This window comes from Leptonychotes weddellii, chromosome 1, assembly GCF_054177405.1.
Source record: "Leptonychotes weddellii isolate Sample4059 chromosome 1, ASM5417740v2, whole genome shotgun sequence".
Taxonomy (NCBI): domain Eukaryota; kingdom Metazoa; phylum Chordata; class Mammalia; order Carnivora; family Phocidae; genus Leptonychotes; species Leptonychotes weddellii.
Genome location: NC_138369.1, coordinates 150,352,342 through 150,373,762, shown reverse-complemented (window position 1 = coordinate 150,373,762; position 21,421 = coordinate 150,352,342). Strand labels below are relative to the sequence as shown.

At 37.0% G+C, this 21,421-nt stretch overlaps 1 protein-coding gene across 3 annotated transcripts in view; it reads left to right on the top strand.

The window, feature by feature from the left end:
- LOC102738075 (filamin A-interacting protein 1-like) overlaps positions 1–21,421 on the top strand; it is a 235,283-nt gene that overhangs the window by 192,439 nt on the left and 21,423 nt on the right. The window contains exon 6 of one of the 3 annotated variants that reach the window (XM_081797970.1): positions 10,097–10,313. The exons of the other annotated variants lie outside the window; for them this stretch is intronic. Within the exon in view, the coding sequence (XP_081654096.1) occupies positions 10,097–10,286 (190 nt within the window). The 3' untranslated portion in view covers positions 10,287–10,313. Of the gene's footprint in view, positions 1–10,096; positions 10,314–21,421 lie in introns of those variants that run through there. 3 annotated transcript variants of the gene reach the window in all.

Here is a 21,421-nt window from a genome sequence, read left to right as displayed (position 1 = left end):
CTAGAAAAGACCTGACAATCTAGACCAACCTTCTGATTTTTGAATTGAGAAAAGTGAGGCCCATCAAGTCCTAGATAAGAAATCACAAAATCTTGCTGCTAAATAGTAGTAGAGCCAGACCAGAAGCTAGCTCTCCTGATAACATATTTGGCGCTATTACTATATTACTATATGCTTGAGTTTCGTGCCTGGTGTTGTGGGGGTTCCAGAAGAATTTTAAGACATAATAATAATAATAATAATACAGTTGAAAAGACAAGATACTCACAAATAATAGGTAGATGATTCAAAGAAGATTCAAGCATTCATTCTATGGTACTGACACTACTGTTGCAATATTATGGAAAGTCAGGCAAAAAAGATATTAAGGACTGTAATTATTCAACAGCCAGCTTAGCCCTAGGAGAATGGAGGACATATAGTAAGCACTGGATAAACACATCCAACCAGCTCACAGCTATTAGTTTAACAGCCCTACAGAACAGGAAGCCAAAGACTGAATGTGGAAAGGCAACCTCAAACTTCTGTTCCACCTGACTCTAAGATACAAAGAGAAAGAAGAGTCATTACATCATGTCAAGATGGAAATTTCTGCCTGCATTTGCAACTTGCAGGTAAATTTTCCTGGCAAGTGTATTATTCCCTCATGAGAAGATAAAGCCAAACAGCTCGGGCCAGCTATGAGGATGGAGATGCCTGGCATAAATGATGAGTAAATAAGGAGTAAACATCCCTGCACAAAAAAGCATTTTCTTGGAAGGGTGTAGGCTATTGGAGTTAAAAAGTATAGACTCCGGAGTTAGAATAACAAAAGTCTAAGCCATGGTCCCATCCTCTCACTAGCTATTTGACCTGGAACAAAGTATTTAACCTATTTAATCTCAGTTTCACTATCTATTAAAAAAATGATATGGATCTCATAGGTTCTTGTACTAAATTATAAAATGCATAGAAAGTGCTAAGTATGGTGTCTAACACACAGGAAGCACTCAGTAAGCACTAGCATCTTTCTTCAAATTCGCCTTTCTTTAAGGTAGTTTATTTATAAACTTGGTGCCATACTGGGCATTTTCTGGATTTCCAGGAAGGCATTTAATTAGACCCTATACTGACTGGGTGGCAAGGACGTGATGATGAATAGGAGCTTTCAACTGGGCATACCCTTCAGTATAGGAGAGACAGACATAAAAACAGTGCAATGTTGTGTTACAGGTACAATGACAACAGAGAACACAGAGGCTGCACCAAGGAGGGCTCATTCTCTAGGGCTGCTTATACCTTCTTCCATTCAGAGTACAGGTGTTACTAAACGGCCTATTGACCTAACATTGTTAACACTGAGCAGAGCAATACCGTGCTCAAAGAAAATTTTTTTTCTTTTAAAACCATGGAGACCTATTTCCCCCTTTTGGAAATCATTTTACTTAGTAAAAACAGAAAGGTTAATGCAATGATACTACGAAGAGCACAGGCTAGCATATATGCGAAATTAAGACTCATGCAATATGGCAGTTTTTAAGTGCATCACAAAATTCCACTGCTCCTCTGGCCTGCCAATGTCACAAGATCCCCATACAATCACATCCTCTGGCCTAAAACGAAATATTCCCACTATCAGGTAAGGGGCCTACATTTGATTTGTTTTGTTCACAGTTTCTCCTGCAGGATCAAGAGTACTGAGAATATAATAAATATTTGTTGAATAAGTGACTGAAATGTAAGAAAAGTTGTTAAACTTTAATCTATTTTTTTTTCATTTTTTTTTTATTCTTATATTAATCCCCATACATTACATCATTAGTTTTAGATGAAGTGTTCCATGATTCATTGTTTGTGCATAACACCCAGTGCTCCATGCAGAACGTGCCCTCCTCAATACCCACCACCAGGCTAACCCATCCTCCCACCCCCCTTCCCTCTAGAACCCTGTTTGTTTTTCAGAGTCTAGGGTACATACCTCAATATCATAAAAGCCATCTATGAAAAACCTACAGCGAACATCATTCTCAATGGGGAAAAACTGAGAGCTTTCCCCCTAAGGTCAGGAACGCGGCAGGGATGTCCACTATCACCACTGCTATTCAACATAGTATTGGAAGTCCTAGCCACAGCAATCAGACAACAAAAAGAAATCAAAGGCATCCAAATTGGCAAAGAAGAAGTCAAAATCTATTTTTTTATATTAATAACTTATCATAAATTAGCTTCTGGATTAATTCTCTTCACTTAGTCCAGCTTTGGAAAATAGTATATATACATATATATAAAAAAGTCAATTTTGATAGGTGAAGAAGAATGAGCTTGAGAGCTTTGGGACTGTCCCAAAGAGAGCAGATATAAAAGAAGGCAGGTCCTTTGTCAGGGCACTGGAGGAAAGAAAGATCCCAAGAGGGGATTTTAAAGTTGAAAAATAGTAAAAACATTAACCACAAAAAAGCTAAAAACAACTCTTCAATTCATACTTCTCAGTTTTCGTACCCTATTTCTATTCATTAACAAAAACATCATGCACATCCTCCTAAAATCACTGACTACTCCTCTACACCATAATTTTTAAGAATATGACTTCTGCTGTATCATACAGATGTAATTTATTTAACAAATTCCCTATTGTGGGCATTTAGATACCTTCCACTTTTTCACCTTTATAAGGAACACTATGACTAACAGCCTCATACTTCAATTACTTTTTATACCTTCTTAAATGTTGCCTTAGAATAATAAATCCTTAGATGTGGGTCAAAAGTTATGAACCTTTTAAGGATTTTGAAAACTGTAGCTAATTTGTCCTCTATAAATAAAGAGACTGTTTACATTATTACTAGCAATGAAGGAGTGTACCCATTTCTTACTTTATAACTGTGCCTGGGACTAATCTTGAATCTGACCTCATTTTAAACATGATTTGATGTTTAAAAGTATGTAAAGTGGATGTTAGTAACATGAATCAGACTTTCCCACTGACTTGGGCTTTGATTTTAGAGATGTGTTACTTCTGAAGAAAAAAATTCTAACATATCAAAAACACAAACCTAACATTTTCTTGAGAGAGTATTTTGCTGTTGTCAATATAATTTCAGTATATTTCCTCTTCCCTATCAAATTCAGGTTTGGATGGCCTAGCATCACTAGTCTTCCAAAGACTGTTTCTGTTTGCTTCTTCTCTAAAAGGTCTGAACTCTCCTCTCTCCATACAATCCCATGCCAAGTTTTAGAGTCCAAATCTAGGATCCTGGCTCACCTTTCCCACCACATGACAGATTCAACAATAGTTTACAACACTTATGGTAGTGGCCTTCCATGGTCCTGACAAGTTTGATTTGTTTAACACTGTGGAATCCAAAATTCACTTTGTCAAATTCCGCCTCTAAAAATCCAGTTGATTTGAAGTGTGTGAGAATTTCATTCCAATTTCTCTTATTTAACTCAATTACTACTTGCAAATTCTTGCTTCCTCACATTTCCTATTTATCATGCACATATACTTATGTCCACAGCATTTTCCCATTTATTTCAACGAATTTCCCAGTAACAGCTTGAAATATTTGAGATGCCTGGAGAACAGGTAATTTATATTTCTTCAGAAGATGTTTCAGAAGCAGTGCCTGGGTAGCTCAGTTGGTTAAGTGTCCGACTCTTGATCTGGGCTCAGGTCATGATCTCAGGGTTGTGGGATTGAGCCCCACATCTGACCCCTCATCAGGCTTCGTACTCAGTGCAGAGTCTGCTTGGAGTTCTCTCTCTCCCTCTCCCCTCCCCCTGCTCGTGTGCTCTCTCTTTCAATATATAAAATCTTAAAAAAAAAAAAAAAAAGGAAAAAAGATGTTTCAGAAGAAACACGTTAGCAGAATTTATGAGGATGAGTATGTGTTTTCTTAAAAATAAGTAATTTCTAACTTGCAGTTTTGTCACTTTATATCATGCATTTAAAAAAATGCAGAGAGAGAGAGAGAATCTTAAACAGGCTCCACGCCCAGCCTGGAGCCTGAAGCAGAGCTTAATCTCACAGCCCTGAGATCATGACCTGAGTTGAAATCAAGACTCAGATACTTAACCAACTGAGTCACCCAGGCACCCCTATATCATGCATTTTTGTTGTTGTTGTTGAGTAAATATGACATTCAAGGCTTGTCATGCCATAACAAACATTGGAATATATATAGTAAAGGAACAATATAGAAAAAAGAGAATTACATGTGGCTGCCACAACACTGTTTAGAGAATATATCCTTCAAAGATATCAGAGATCTCAAAATCGAATACTTACCAGTACTGTCAATAGTGAGGACCCAATATAAATGACAATTAAAAAGAAAAAAAGCACATTTCCCTGTGGAGCACATCTGTCATTTGCTTTATGTCAAATTACTTCTTTTCTAAACAGATTTGCTGACTAATAAAAACTCCAGCTAATAATCTATTCGAGAACATGCCAGTTGTTCTATGGCCATACTTTCAAACATGACAGTTTAAACCGTTAGACAGCATTTTGATTAAACGAATGGTCTTTTTATGTGTTTATTTGTGGAGACCCAAATGGAGAACTCCTACGGCTTCTTCATGCAGAAGAATTCAGCGGCTTATTCTCACCGTTCCTTTGAGGGCTAAGATTTTTATCAATAAACAAAGTAAGAGGCACAGAATAACAAAAATGTTGGAAGGAAAAAAAATCACTCCTTAATTTTCATCTGTGTTGAATTCTAAGTGAGTCACACCTCAATAATAACAAAGCAGAGCAAATCAGATAGAACTTCATCACAAAAAACTTATGGACGGCAGGAACTGAATTCTAAGCTGGAAGAGTTTAATCTTGAAACATGCTTCCCTGTCTCCTCTAAATAGGCCTGTATTTTTTCAGACCGATTTTATTTTGTTTGTTAGGGAAACATGAGGGGCAGTCACATAGTTCCCCCTTTCAGTTCCAGAAAGAAATCTCAGGAATCTGAGGAGATCTGTGGTTTCAGAACAAACTTTTCTTGCACCATGGCTGAGCATTCATACCCACCAAACTGTACAAAGGACACCCTAAAAGTTCGTTAGTTTCTTTGTATTTCAGATATATATAACAAAGATGGGGATGTGGGGGCAGTATAAACATACAAACATAGATGATTCAGATGAATCCATCTTCTAAAATGTTTCAGAAACAATGTTCAAATTCTGCTTTTATTAAATTGAAGATAGCCCATTCAAACTTCCTCACAGATGCTACATTCATTAATAATCACTTTCATTTAAAATATATCCGAAACATAAAAGGGTAAGAGGGGGCATGGTCCTCAACCTCAAAAAGCCTTCAGGGGCCAGCAGGATAGGGTAAATGAGAGGAACAGGCTGGATGTACACAATAGAGAATGGTGGAGACCTTGAAAACCTGCAAAGCTCAAGTCTATCTAGTCAGCTTTCTGAATAATCACTTCAGTATCACCAGTAAATAAGAAACAGGCCCTAGAACATGGTTGATCCAGAAATGGAGAAGCCAGACTTGAGAAGTCCAGCTTTGGAGAATAGGATATATGTGATGAGGAAAGAGGACAAATATTCTTTGGACCCTATAAAAGCAGATGTATACTGAATCAGAACGATAAGCACTGGACACAATACAGACGAGATGAAGAAGCCTGTTTATCATGGCTTCTTGTCTGTCTCCCCACTTACACACTTGTGTGTAAGCTCCGGGAGAGCAGAGACATCTTGTTTTGTTTATCCCTGTAGCTTTAGCGCCTCACAGAGAGTGCCCAATTGGTATTTACAGAATAAATAAATGTATTACTCTCAACAAACATACTCACTAACATGAACGCTGTAATTGGTAGCAGGAGCTATAGGGACTTCAAAGGAGCTGTTGTTTTTAGTGGAGACCTCTCCCAAAGATCCCCTGCTCTTTGGTGGCAAGAAAAGAAATGTGTTATTCTTCTTCATGCTTCTAAATGTTTTTATATTGACCCAGAGATAGGAACTTCCTTCCACCTTCTCTATACTGCTGAATGAATATAGAAACATTAAGTTTCTTCAAAATCAAATACATATATGTAAATATATTAAAAAAAACCCAAACAATAAAATGAAAACAGAGGGGTACAACCAGCAAAATCAATATTGTGACAATTCTGTGTAAAAAACAGCCTGGTTCCATTAACAAATGATGTAAATAATGTGCAAGGGGGAAAACACCAAAGGAAATTTATAAGTTAAAAGAAATTTAGACATTTCCGTAAACTGTAATGGACGATCTTATTTGAATCTTTATTTGAAGACACTATAGAAGGGGGGTGGAGAGAATCAGGAAAATTTGAACCCTGGAATATATCAGAATATGAAATAATTATTTCTAATGTTAGATGTGTTAATGGTGTTGTGATGTATATTTTAAAAAATCATTATCGTTCAGGGATATAGTCTGAAAATATTTTAAAATTAAATGATAGAATGTTTGGGATTTGCTTCAAAATAATTTAGAGTTGGGGAGCATAGTGTAGGGGAGGAAAAATAATTTCCTCTCTACCCTTCTGAGTTCTTGGCTGAAACCCCCCTGTAATAAAAGGCAGGTTAACAAGAGAAAAAACAAACTGAAGTTTATTAACATGTATACATGGGAAATAACCAGGGAAAATGAGTAACTCTACAAGATGACTTAAGCCGGAACCTTAAATGCCATCTTCAGCTAAAAGCAAAAGACAGGTGGGTTGGGGGGAGGGGCAGCTTGTTAAGGGAAGTTACCAGAAAAAGCAAGGGTAAGGTCTATTATGCAGATTTAAGTTGGTGCCTTCTCCACTGGTAAGACTGTCTTGTGATTTAGTCATCCTTCTCTTCCTGGTACTGAGAGGGAGATACTCTTACAAATAGAGAGTTCCTCCATAAGTGTAAATTTCTCTTACAAAAGGTTAACTCTACTCTTGTTTTCAGAACTTCTGCATCTGCTGTTTCTCAAAATAATCAATTCAAAATAATCCTTATGCCAAAGAGGCATATTTTGGAATGGCATATTCTGCTACCCTTCAGTAGGGTGGTACAGAAGAAACAAGACTGGCCAGGAGTTGATAGTTATTGAAGTTATATGAGGAACACATGGGGGGGTTCATTGTGCTATTAGCTCTAATTTTATGTGTTTGAAATAACGAAAAAAACAAGTGAGCAAATAACGTATGAAAATAGAAAATTTAAATGAACAGGAGAGTATAAAATGAAAATTAAAACCTTCCTTTCATTTCACTTCCTACTCCCCAAAGTAATCCATAGTTAACAGTTTCCTGTGCATTTTCCTAAAAAATTATTGTAAGCCTGTATCAGCAATTCATGAAGGAGATCATACTATATTCTTCCTACCTTTTTTTTTTAAGTGGCTGCATATTATTTCATTTTATAGATGCAGTTCATTTAGCCAGGCCCCATATATGGACTTTAGATTATATTCCCTTTTTTGGGGCTATTAAACATTGTTCAATGAATTGACTCTCAATGACTTCAGATGTCTCTTAATTCCAATTTTCTTTCAGAAATAAGTGAGTCATTGGTAACTTTGTGTTTTTGCTTTTTGAATAATAAGGAACTAAAACCCATAAGAAAAGAAGCCTTTATGCAGGACCCTGAAGACATCACAGAAGACTGTAGTGGCGGTGGGAGGAGGGGGCGGCACCGATACACTTCTAGAGTCAGGTTTACAGATCCCACCCAAGTACTTGTTAGCACCTCCCCCAGGGGCCTTCGGATCTCCTAGCAGAGGAAGGCTGTAAAAGCAACAGAAGCAGGGATCTGATCCAAGAGTAGCAGCTCCTGCAGTTCAAATAAAATTTATACTTATCTGCAGGAGTTGCCTGATGAAGTGAACAAAATGAGCCCTGAAGAATCAAAGCAGCAAAAGATGACATACACTTTCTTTATGCTTTCCCAAATACAAGGGATGATGCTTATTTGGACAGGGTACTGCCACTGAGGTGAAGGACATGATCCATGAACTCTAAACTGTCCCTAGATATTTTCTGGAGAATCAGAAATAAAGCAAAATAAAAGGTAAAACTATATGAACCTGCCAGTCATTGTCCATCTATGGCCACTTTCTTCTTTCAGAGAAAATCATATACATAAATTTTTTCTTTTCTGAACTACTCCAAATTTTACAGTAAGACTATAGACCTTAACAGATAATAGTTTTAATATGCTAACACAGTTGATAGATGAAATAGTTTGTCTTCAAAATATCAAATTAAGATAGAAGACATAAACATATAAAGTAGCACATAAAATCATCAAAAAGGGGTGCCTGGCTGGCTTAGTCAGTACAGTGTGTGACTCTTGATCTTGGGGTTCTAAGTTTGAATCCCATGTTGGGTGTAGGGATTACTTAAAAATAAAATCTTTTAAAAAATCATCATAAAAACTTAGATCTAGGCATGGATAAAAAAGCTAACATACCATCCTACAAAATAAAACAAGTGTTTTGCCTTTTAGGAAAGATGAACAATCTCCAAACATCTTTTGCTTTGGAAATTAAACTAATACAATGATAATACTAATGATAATAATTAGATCCTAAGAAATCCACTAAGAAATCTATTAGAACTAATAAATGAGCTTAGCACAGTTGCAGTATACAAGATTGATATACAAAAATCATTTGTATTTCTGTACAGTAGCAACAAGCAAACTAAAAGTTAAATTAAGAAACAATTCCATTTCCAATAGCAGCAAAAAGAAAAAAAAAACACTCGGGAAGACTTGAACTCTTAAACTACAAAACCATGTTGATAGAAATTAAAGAAGACCGAATAAATGGCAAGACATCCCATATTTATGGATCAAAGCACTTCATACTGTAAAGATGGTAATACTCCCCAGATTGATCTAGAGATTCAACACAATCCCTATCAGTCAAGTTATATCCTTTCAGTTTTGTTCAGCCATAAAAAGGATAAACCTGTTAATGATAATGGATATTTCTCATGAGATACAGGTTAGCTGTTTTAATTCTTAAAACTTTATAAAGGAACATCCTTTAATGCCAAATCATGCTCAGGAACCAAAGGATAGGGACTTGGAAATAGGCTACTGGGGATATCCCAAAGGGAAATGATCAAAGGCAAATGATTATTTTTTGTGAAAAAAAAAAAAAAGGAGAAAGAGTATTTTGTTCTATATGAGAAAAAGGGAAAAAGGAGGTATCTGTCATCCATCCATTCATTCACTGACATTCATTTAACCTAACATTATGCATGAAACTAAGAACTGGGGACAAAAATAAAGAGTAAGATATAGATCCTGTCTTTGAGGCCCCAGTAGAAACATAAGTAGTATGAGGTAGTTAAATGTGGGCTGCAACTGAAGCGTATACAGAGTACTCAGGGATCTCATCTGCGGCATGGATTAGCTCTTCATGGAGGGAATGGGAAGGCATCCCATCAAGGAGCAATTAACTTGATGTCTTGAGTAGACTCTCATCAGGTAGAGAAGAGGGGAAAGGATATTTCAGGCAGAAAATTGCACCCACAAGTACAAAGGAATGAAAAAGACAAGTTTTTGGAATTAAGTCTCTGTTGAGGATGAGTAGGTGAGGGCTAGGTTGTGCAGACCATGTGCCATTACCCCAAGTTCCCTCTTTATCCTGAAACCAAGAGAAATGTGTTGTGCAGAAAAATCTCAACCCACCATTGGGAATTTGTCAGAGCACCCACAGCATACACAAAGCATTATGTTAGGTGTGTCCAGAGTCAGATTTGGAAAGAGCATAACAATAACACTATTAACAGCAACCAGAAAACTACAATTATAAGCAAAACACCAAGGGGGATAAGGCCTTCAGAAATGGATTCCATGTTTTCTATTACTGTACAATTTCCTGATAAAGACTTACTTCATAGCAAAATGGGATTGGAGAAGTATGTGTCCATTTGGCTAAAGTAAATGGAAAAACTCATTCCACCCTAAATCCCAGAAAAAAAGTTATGAGTGTGCAATATGCTACCTAATCTCTTTTGCCTGGCCTAAAATTGGTTAATTACAGCAACATATGAACAAATGGCAATGAGATATAACTACCTGGAAAAGAGAAAGGAATAGGAGCATCTATTTTATTTATTTATTTAATTCATTTATTTGACAGAGAGACACAGCGAGAGAGGGAACACAAGCAGGGGGAGAGGGAGTGGGAGAAGCAGACTTCCTGCCAAACAGGGAGCCCAACGCGGGGCTCGATCCCAGGATCCTGGGATCATGACCTGAGCCAGAGGCAGACGCTTAACGACTTGAGCCACCCAGGTGCCCCGCATCTATTTATTTTGACTGTACCTTGAACTCTGCCAAGAAGACATTTCCAATCTCCATCCCCTCATCCTTGAAAAGAGCTACTCAGCAAACCTTACATAGAGAATATAGCCATCTTAGAGAATACCACTCTTTGGCCATCTTGGGAGCTGCCCCCAAATTTGTTGAACAAATTTGATAAAAAAAAAAAATAACTTGAGTTCTGTACAGTTGTTTTAATCTTCAAAATGGGCAGAAATATTCTTGCTATCTACCTTCCATGCACAAGGGGTAACTGAAAAGAATGTGAATAACTATTTGGGCAAAGAATTTGTGATCTAATGATTAAAAGTGAAATACAAACCCAGTAAAATGTTCATTTACATATGGGGATAATATCAAAATTCCAGAGCATTGTTTTTATTAATTGAAGGGCAAACTACTAATATTTCCCAGATTACCTTTAAAAATGATTTCCTTTAAGAGTGGGAAGGGGTGCCATACGTGACAACATGGATGGACCTTGAGGGTATTATGCTAAGTGAAATAAATCAGAGAGAGAAAGACAAATACCACAAGAGTTCACTTACATGTGTAATCTAAAACACAAAACAAACAAACCAAACCAAACCAAACCCAGTCATAGATACAGAGAACAGATTGGTGGTTGGGGGACAAAATGGGTGAAGGGGATTAAGAAGTATAAACTTCCAGTTATAAAATAAGTAAGTCACAGAGATGTAATATACAGCATGAAGGAATACAGCCAATAATATTGTATTAACTTTGTACAGTGATGGGTGGTAACTAGACTTATTAAAGTTATCATTTTACAATGTACACAAAGGTTAAAGCACTATATTGTACACCTGAAACTAATACGACATTGTATGTTCATTATACTTCAATTAAAAAAAAGCAAATAGACAAATTAGGGTAGAAGACCAAAGTTCAAAGTAAAAGAACTAACAGTGGCACAGGGTATTGGATACAGTAGTACGCCTACGCCACCTCACCCAGCACCTAACAACTGTGAAGACACCCGTTTGTTTCTTTTGAAAGCTCTTAGTGATAGGAAGATTTACTGGAGAAATGAAACACTTCACCTCTAAAAGCTCACAGAACTCTGTTTTTGTTGCATTAGTCTCGCCAGGAGAATTGTGAATGTGTTTGCATTCTATCAGTCGACAGTGTGAGTCAGCCTGTCCCAAACCAGTTCTCTAACCAGAAAACTGAGAAGTTTGATGACACATTTAGGTAAACATGCTCACTGGATGAAGTTATTTAAAATTTTATAGCTTTTTAATCCTCTCTAAGCCTCTGAAATCCATACAGGTTTTTAGAGAAGATTTAAATTCATATGAGTCAAAGAGGAGAAATTATATGTAAACCAACTCTATTAAGAATTCCATGAATTCTGAATAACTAAGAATATCTAATACTTGAAAGAGCAATGAGGATAATCTGACCCCAAAATGAGGCCCTTAACTGTTAACTAATCAACCTTATTTCTAATTGAAATTTCAGCTCTAAATACTCTTGTTGCCCCAACAACTGAAATTTCTCATCCATTCCGGTCAGATGACGACAGCTATTTGTTGACAATGATAAATGAACTCTGACTGTGAATGGTTCACTAAAGTGTAAGACTTGTAGACCACGACTCTCATCACCTACTCTCCAGGCTATTTGAGAATTCAATAGACAGTTGAATGCAAACGTAATAAAAAAATAAGTCACAGTTACTTAAATTAACTAGAACTGATAGCAGCTATAAGAGTTAACTAAAACTTACAGAATTATGGACTTTTAATCCATGCAGATGAAAGGTATACAAACACACGGACCCAAAGATTATTTATTCCTTTTTTGACACCCTATTCTTAGCAATAGTATTACTTCTTTATGCAAAGAAGACTCTTCAGATGAATCCACCCATTCTCTTACCCTGGTGAGTTTTTGCTTTACTTAAAAGAAATCTTACCCCTGCCATGAAAGAGTATTTCTGCTCCAAAGTTTAACTTTTCATTATTTACTGTTACCTTTGGGAGTAAATTCATAACAAATAACTAAGGTACAAGGGAGTGGCTCTAAAACCTTTGGATACCATGACTCTCCCCACTCCCGGTTCCTCCCTCCTGCCCCAAGCATTCCACATCACTCGTCCTTGAATATATGAAACACAACACACATCAAAACTCAGTTTATTTTGTAGGTAGCACAACCAAACCCTAGCTCAGATTAGCTCTGTTCCATTTTCAGATGTTGAAGCAGATAGAGAATTTTATAAGGAGACCAGAACTTAAAAGGTGGCTCTCTGCATTTGCTTTATCCACAGACTCAATTCTAGCCCCTAAATTATGACATGTTAACTATCTAATTGTTTGAGAAATGCTGCAATAGAACATTCAGTTCTTAAATTTTCCAGGTAAGCATCTTTTGGTAATATTCACACCACACACACACACGTGCGCACGCACACGTGCATGGGTATACATGTAGAAACACAGAAGAATAGTCCCTCAATAATTAAAAAAAGCACAGAATGGCTACTTGGTGAATTATTAAGGAAGAGGAACTGGGGTCAGAGTAAGCCCATAAAGAACTTCAAACACCTAAAACTGAGAACTCATTAAGAGAAAGACCACATACCCACACAACACATGAATCCTTTCTTTGTAGAGACAGTAGATTCTATTTTGTATGCTCTATACAAAAACAATACAAAGAAAGATCCCTTTTTTTGGTTAAATATTTATTTATTTATTTAAGGGGGGGAGGGGCAGAGGGAGAGGGAGAGAATCTCAAGCAGACTCCCCGCTGAGTGTGGAGCCAGATGCAGGGCTCGAATCCATGACCCATGAGATCATGACCCCAGCCAAAACCAAGAGTCGGACACCCAACCAACTGAGTCACCCAGGTGCCCCAAGAAAGATCCCTTATGAAGAACTTGATAATTAGTGATAATAGTATGAGTAATGATAGTTACATTTTACTGAATGTTTACTGTCAAACACTGTGCTAAGCATATTAGATGGATTATCTCATTTAATCCTCATAACATTGTTTGAAAGTAGGTACTGTTATTGTCCACATAATATTCAGATAATCAAACTGAACCTTAAAGACACTACATAACTTTCTCAAAGTTACACTGCTGGTAAGTATAGAAAATAATTAGGATTCAGGTTTTTCTGACTCTTGAATCTGAGCTCTTAGCCCTTCTCCTCCACTGGTTCCCAAAATTAAGTAAGTTATCATTAGAGTTGCCAGGGGAACTATTTAAAAGTACAGATTTCTGGGCCCAACCTCAAACGTACTGAATCAGAATCTCCCAACTGCTGTATTTGAAGGTAGGAACATAATGGCATCTTAAATATGGTTCAAATGTTTTTTAAAGATGCCAAGAGAATCTGAGTGAAGCCAGTTGTCACATAGTTGTCTAAGTCAAATCATTTGCTTCAAATAGAAAATAGCATCTCTTTTTCCACGTGAGCTTTTTCTCATTGTATAGCAGTCAGAAAGGGCTGGTGTGATAAAAGGTCAAATGAGGTCATGGTCATACTGTGTCAGTAAATTAGTACCAAGATACCCAGGTACATAAGCTGTGTTATAGAAGATGAAAGTGATACAGCACAGCCAATCTGCTGATTAAGAACTGCTGAGTCAGAACCTCACTGCAGAGAAGGCACAGAACCAATGTAGAGAGAACTTCTCAGGCTACACTCACTGCATGACCAGATCAACATTTCTTAATATTAAATATATAGTTTTAGCTTCTGAAAAATTTACTTATCTAGTTTATTTATTCATTTATTTCAAAATGCTTACCAAGTGCCTACCACATGCAAAGCAGTAGACTAAAGAAATGTTCCCTGTCCTCAGGAGCAGAAAAACATTCAGGTGGGGGGATGTGAATATTAATTAGGGGATCAGGAATGGCTTGAAGGAAAAGGTAGCATCTGAGCTACCTTTATTATTTAAAGAATTTTTAAATATTATTTTAATAAACTTAAATGAGTTCTGTTCTATGGGATCATTCAGAGTATTGTCTTCATCTACAAGATCAGAGCTGAAATTCTATTATGTCTATGTTACAGTACATGGTGGGGGTGCACAGGGTGGAGGGAAGGGTAAAATACATGAAAGATATCTTGTTTTCAAGTTGGAGATGACCATCTCTTCTATTTATATTCTTTTGTTTGTTTGTTTTTAAGATTTTATTTATTTATTTGACAGAGAGAGACACAGCGAGAGAGGGAACACAAGCAGGGGGAGTGGGAGAGGGAGAAGGAGGCTTCCCGCAGAGCAGGGAGCCTGATGCGGGGCTCGATCCAGGACCCTGGGATCATGACCTGAGCCGAAGGCAGACGCCCAATGACTGAGCCACCCAGGCGCCCCTCTTCTATTTATATTCTATTGATCTAATCCAAACTCACATAGCCACTTCCCAATACAGGGCAAGCCAGAAATGACTGGATGGACAGCCATATATGCCCCGGAAGAAAGAGCCAATTGATGTTTTAAAGACAACTAACAGCCTGCCACAATTTTAGCACAAACCACTTAACCTCTCTGAGCCTCAGTTTATTTTCACAGTCTTGAAGAAGGTAAAGATTTCTTGAAAAGGATAGAAAAAGCAACAATCATAAAGGAGTAATAAACTGTACCTTATTAAAATTAATAACTTCCATTAATCAAAATGCAACAATAATCAGATGAAAGGGCAAGCCACAGATTAGATGATATGTGCATATGTATAACCAACAAAGCCCAACATTCAGAATATATAAAGTATTCTGAATCAATTAAAAAAAAAAGACTGACAACCCAACATAAAAAAGAAAAAGACTTAAGAGACATTTCATAATTGGGGCGCCAGCTGGGTGGCTCAGCTGGTTAGGCGTCTGCCCTTTGGCTCAGGTCGTGATCCCAGGGTCCTGGAATTGAGTCTCACGTCGGGCTCCCTGCTCAGCGGGGAGCCTGCTTCTCCCTCTCCTCCCCACTTGCTTGTGAACTCTGTTGCTATCTCTGTCTCTCTCTCTCAAATAAATAAAATCTTTTTTAAAAAAAAATACATTTCATGATAAAGGATATCCAAATAAGCATCTGAAAAGTTCAATGTTATTAATTATCACACAAATGCAAATTAAAACTATAATGAGATACCACTATAGCCCTATCAGAAAGGCTAAAACTAAAAGGACAACATCAAGCGATGAGGAAGTAGAGCAAGTGGAATTTGTATTTTTCTGGTGGCAAGATAAAATTCCATTTATATGAAATTGAATTTCCATCAATATGAGAATCCATTTACATGAAGTTCAAAACAGACAAAATTAATCTATGGTAACAGAGGTCAAAATGATGGTTGCCTCCTGGGAAGAAAGTGGATATCAATAGGAAGGTGGCACAAAGGAGGCCTGCTAGGAAGCTGGACATATTCTATATTTTGGTCTAGATAGAGTTTACACAGGTATATACATATGTAAAAACTTAAACTGTAGACTTAATATTTGTGCACATTACTAAATATAAATTATACCTCAATGAAAGAGAAAAATGGAAAAATAATGCTTATAAGTTATAACACGAAGTATGTTACACAATCTGAAGATGCAAGAGGTAGAAATGACCAGACTCAATAACTCTTACGAGCCTTGGTGACAAGAAGATTGGTCCTAATAAAAGCAATTGAAAGCCTGGGATAGGCAGCTTTGGAATGCTGTGCTTGAGAAACTGTTGAGACATCTAGGAGTAACTGCAAGATGGAGCTAGATAGAAGTCAGGCAAGCAGTGGCTAATGATAAAGATGTGAGAGCTTTAGTGTAGAGAGGAAAGTTGAAACAGTAGGAATAGATTACAATACCAAGGAGGAAGTAGTTTAGAAAGCAAAGGGCTGGATTGTCCTGGCAAATACCAACATTTAGAGTATAAGAAACGGAGGATAAACTATCATGGAAGTTAGAAAAGAAGCAGTCTATGATATAGAAAAAGAATTTGGGAGAGCCCAGTGTCTTGGAAGCCAAAGGGAGAATTTCAAGGAGTGGGTAAGCAGTTAACTGTGTTAACTGACATAGGAAAGTAAGAGAGGGTGAAGCCAGAGGATGAAGTAGCAGAGGATACAGCCTGTTGGATCCGATCAAGTCACCAATGACCTCGAGAGTACAATTCCATCAGAATGGCAGGTGCTGAAACCAAGATTTCAAGGATCCAAAGATGGTGGTAAGCACTGAGTGTGGTAATATTCTTTCAAGAAGCTTGTCAGGAACTGGAAAGGAAGAGGGAGCCTGGTCACTTGCAGAAACAATGAAATTGAGGGAAAAGAGCCAAATGAGAGTAAGGATGCTGGAATAACAGAGGACAAGTACTGCAGAGTTCCAAAGAGGACAAATGGGCATGGCAGGCAAGGAGGAGGTAGTCACTACAGGCAGTGATGGGAGTTAAAATAAGCCTGAATTTCAGGTTGACCGACAAGCAATGAGCAGCCATAAAAAAAAGGGGGGGGGGGCGGAATGCAAAAGAAAAAATCTTTAGGCCTCCAAAGTTTGGAAGAGAAAGATATCAAATGAACAAAAATTAATGTTTGGAAGGCTCTTTGGCCTCATTTTAATGGAATATCCCATTTTAAAGGAGCATGTTAAACCTATTTTTAAAGGTCCTATTTTAATTTGGTCATTGAAAAAACAGTGCCAAAAAAACTGCCCTGATAGAAACTGAATAAATTTTTACCAGGCAGGTTCTACTACTTAAAGTAGTTATAAATACTTGATTGGCAAGCAGTTTTTCTCTCTTCTACTGAAAGATCTACTCCAAGATTAGAAACAAAATACTAGCAAATGATGGAAATAACAAAATAAGCACATCATAATGGTGAAAGAATCTGGTCTATAGTCTTTACAGACATTTGTTTATAGTGAGAATAAAAACTACACTTACCATTAAGAGTAACAATAATGAAAACATTCATCACACTCATTGTTGCCAGAAATGTAGAGTGGTTGTCGGAAAACTGGGCAACTCAAACCAGGTAAATGAATTAAGACCCACTCAGATTCTCAAGTAGGAGTATTTGCTTGGAAAAACAAGATGCATATCTCAATAGTTACTTTTCCTGGCCAAAGATCTTGCTTAACTCAATTAGCTTGGGTTTGTTTCTATTACTTGAAGCCATACTTTTCTATTACCAAATGAAGAGTTTTTCATTTAGGACAAATTAGTACAAGTAAACGAAGCAGCAGGGGACTATAGTTTTATCCTTATTTCATTATTTCAGCCTAGGAAATAAGAAAGAAGCATTGCATAGTTTTCTGTGTGAAGCATCTTAGTAAAAACAGAAACAAATACTTTTTCGGGTCAGGTCACTGATGCAACCAAACCAGGGTCCCTGTCCCTGAGAGTGGCAGCCAAGGAAGCCATGTTAAGGGGCCTGTGAAGATGCAACCTTAAATGATAAATTACCCTTAATAGCCAATTTTGGATTTCTTCCATAAGTCTATCAAATTCTTCTAAACCTGGCATTTTGCTGACTTATTAAACCTTCTGGTGGTTCAGTGTCTCCTGGTAACAACTGACTGTAATCCAAGGTTTCTTCCATGGATCGAAACTATAGTTTTCAAATGCAACTTGCTGATAACTAGATACTTACACATCAGGGTAACTTCCTTAGGGATGATATCTATCACCATGCTATAGAATCACCCTGAAGTCATTTAATTTTCATTACCTTTTCCATGTCCTTTCATGGAACTGCATCTGAAGAAACTGATCCTTTTTTTCTTTTGGGGGAGAGAGTGTGCACAAGCGAGTGGGGAGGGGGGTGAGGGGCAGAGGAAGAGGGAGAGAGAGAATCTTAAGCAGGCTTCATGCCCAGCATGGAGCCTGACATGGGGCTCGATCTCACGACCCTGCAATCATGACCTGAGCAGAAATCAAGAGTCAGACGCTTAACCGACTGAGTCAGCCAGGTGCCCCATGAAGAAATAGATTCTTATAGCGTAAGAGATGAGTATGAGTAGAACATCTGTTCAATTCAACAAATATCTATTGAGCACCTACTCTTTCCTAGGTGTGCTGAAAGTGATATAAATGGTCATGAGTGGCCCCATACTTCTGTCAGGAGACCATGGCCCCAACCGCCTACTCAAAAAGTGCCACACGGTACTATGAATATCTTGGTTACTAATATTAAGAATCAATTATACTGATAGAAGTTTTTTTTTTTAAGTTTAAAGTTTTTTTTCAAATCTTTTTCAGTTGAATTGTGTCCAATGCAGGACTTGAACTCATGACCCTGAGATTGAGACCTGAGCTGAAATCAAGAGTTGGGACACCTAACTGGCTGAGCCACCCAGGTGCTCCAATAAAAGTGTTTTTTACAAATATCCAATCTAAAAAAAACATCTAATCTAACATTGTAAATATCCTCATTACTCAGGAGGTCAGTGAAAGCAAGCCAGTCATTTAAATATTTTGCTCCTGAAAAATAAAATGTAGTTAGCTTAACACTGATTTTTAGAAAGCCTCATATAGTACCGGCAGACAGACCACAGGAAATTAAAAGCCACTCTTTATGTTTTTATTGGTATCATTATTATCAATAACACATATATTTTGTGTATCTGCTACATGCAAAACACTATACACTGTACTGAGCTCTCCTAGGGACAAGATATATGGTACTATTTACAAGGAAACAAATATATAAATATGGTACTATTTACAGGAAAACAAATACATAAGTATAAATACATATATATAATAACTATTCTTTAGCTTGTTGGAATCTCTATTTGTCAACAAGATAATGCAGACAAAATATCTTATCCATTATGTATATCCCAACCAAAGTTTACAAAGAAAAAAAATCACTTGGCAGAGAGTAGAGTTAACGCAAATTGTTTATCAAAAGACTGAGCTTTGTCTGACTATTTAACTTTAGAATACACACCGCTGGTACTGAAGCAGCATAAACTATGCAATATCATTGTCAGCACAAATCACAGCTCTTGATGTGCAGTGAGTTTTCCCAAAGAACTCTGGCTAATAGCCAAGCAAAAGTCCATAATTTAAAACACTCAATCAGTTTCATTCTCAGGCATTTTGTTTAGTGTTTAATAGCTTCCCCAGAGACAGGCAAATTACAAAAGCGCATTGTTTTGACATGAGCTCAAATGAGTCATCACTCGTCACTACATTTTTGAGGATTTGGCATTAATCTTGTGAGATGATAAACCATAAACATTTGAAATAAATATCAATTTTCCTAAACAGTTTAGTAAAGCCAGGCTACTCTTCTCATTAGAGCAATAAGCTCATAACCCTAAAAGAAAGCACTATCCTAGTCCCACTTATAGCCATTTTGTTTTTCCAAATAAGTTTCCTTAGAATTTTCAATGGCCATTTAAGGCCCAAAACTAAAGCAATGCTAAAATGTACTTGATTTTTTTTTTTAAACAAATTAAAAGAATAGTATACACAACTTAATCCCTGGGTAAATTCTGAATCCACTGTCACCTGGTATTTCTAACCAGTATTCCTTGCAAAGGAAGCAATTCTCAACAAGAAACAATGCAAACTGGCTTGAGTTTCAACTCCTGGATACTCAAGGGTCCAGATCCTACTACCTTCATGCTGTGACTCCTCAGGAGTGCTCTAGGGCCCACACCAATTTAAATTTCCTTTAGACCAGTGGACTAAAACTGTGCTAAATATTAGAATCACCAGGAGCGTTTTTAAAAATTCTGATGCATCAGTGAAGTAAGAATCTCTAAGACCTAGGCATCAAAAGTACTGAAGGTCCCCCAAGTAACTCCAATCTGCAGCACAGTTTGAGTATCCGTGCTTTAGACTTGCGTGGGAGAGCAGAAAGAAGCAGGGCTAAGCAATGACTAGCACTTTTGGTACTATATGGTTGTTCTGATGAGCATTAAGTAGGGAAAAAAAGATTGGACTAAATAACTACTATGAAATTATAGCTTGTTTATAACAAAGACTTAAGAGCATGGATTCTGGAGCCAAACTTCCTGGGTTTGAATCCTGGTTATTCATAAACTCTCAGACTCAGTTTCTTCATCTATTCAATGGGGATAATAGTAGTATCTACCTTACAGATTGCTGTAAAGATTAAATGAATTAATCTATGTACATATAAAGTGTTTAGAATAGTATTTTACTCAGAGTAAATGGCAGGTATATATTAATATCCTCCTCATCATCATCTTTGTTATTCACACCTCATTAACATAGATGAGAGTTAAATGATCTCTCCTAAATCTAAGAACTGAATGGTTTTGATTCCAGAATTTATGATGAATTTTAAGAATGACATCACCATTATATGTGTATAGTATTTTTAATTTTTTAATTCATTAATTCTGTAAATATTTACTGGATACCTATACTATACTGGATACCTATATGCCAATACTGTTCTAGATGGGTGTTACATTCTAAATTTCAAAAAGCTTTCATGCACATTTACATTTAGCTCATCCTAAAATACTGCCAATTTGGTTCTGACTTTGAATTAGAGGGTTTCGAAGATCAAGTACAACCAGGACACCATAGATGGTATCTTAGGAATGTATAATGAGAGCTAAGTAGTTGAATTCTTAACATGTGTAGGTGCTTCTTTAAGTACTTATAGGCCATAACTCTAATACAACAACTGAATGAGGAAGGTACTCCCATTATCCCCATTTTACAGATGAGAAACAGAGGCACAGAGAGGTTACATGACTGGTAAATGAAGAACTAAAGACCAAATGCAGGGAGTCTGACTCTAGAGCCCTGCTTACCATCCCTGGGGATGTTAATGTGCATTAAGGAAAGATGCCCTGAAGGTGGACCATAGTGGAGTCACATTCGAGATGGAAGTGGGAGTCCAAAATGTCCATCATAACAATTTCAGGAATTTCAGGTGCAGGAACAGTGCACCTTTACTGTTATTCTTCACACTTTATCTTAGAAATATTTTGTTGAGGAATGCAATAGGGGCTAGGAAACTGCTAGAAAAAAAGCAACAGCAGTTATCACAACAGCTGCTTTCCACACAGATTTCACAAATACCTAAAACCTTTATATACAATAACTTCTAATTATTTTAATTATACAGTCAATATAATTCATGGACAACTTCTTTGTATAAAGAATTAGGTGGAATATTTCCTATATGGTCTTAAAA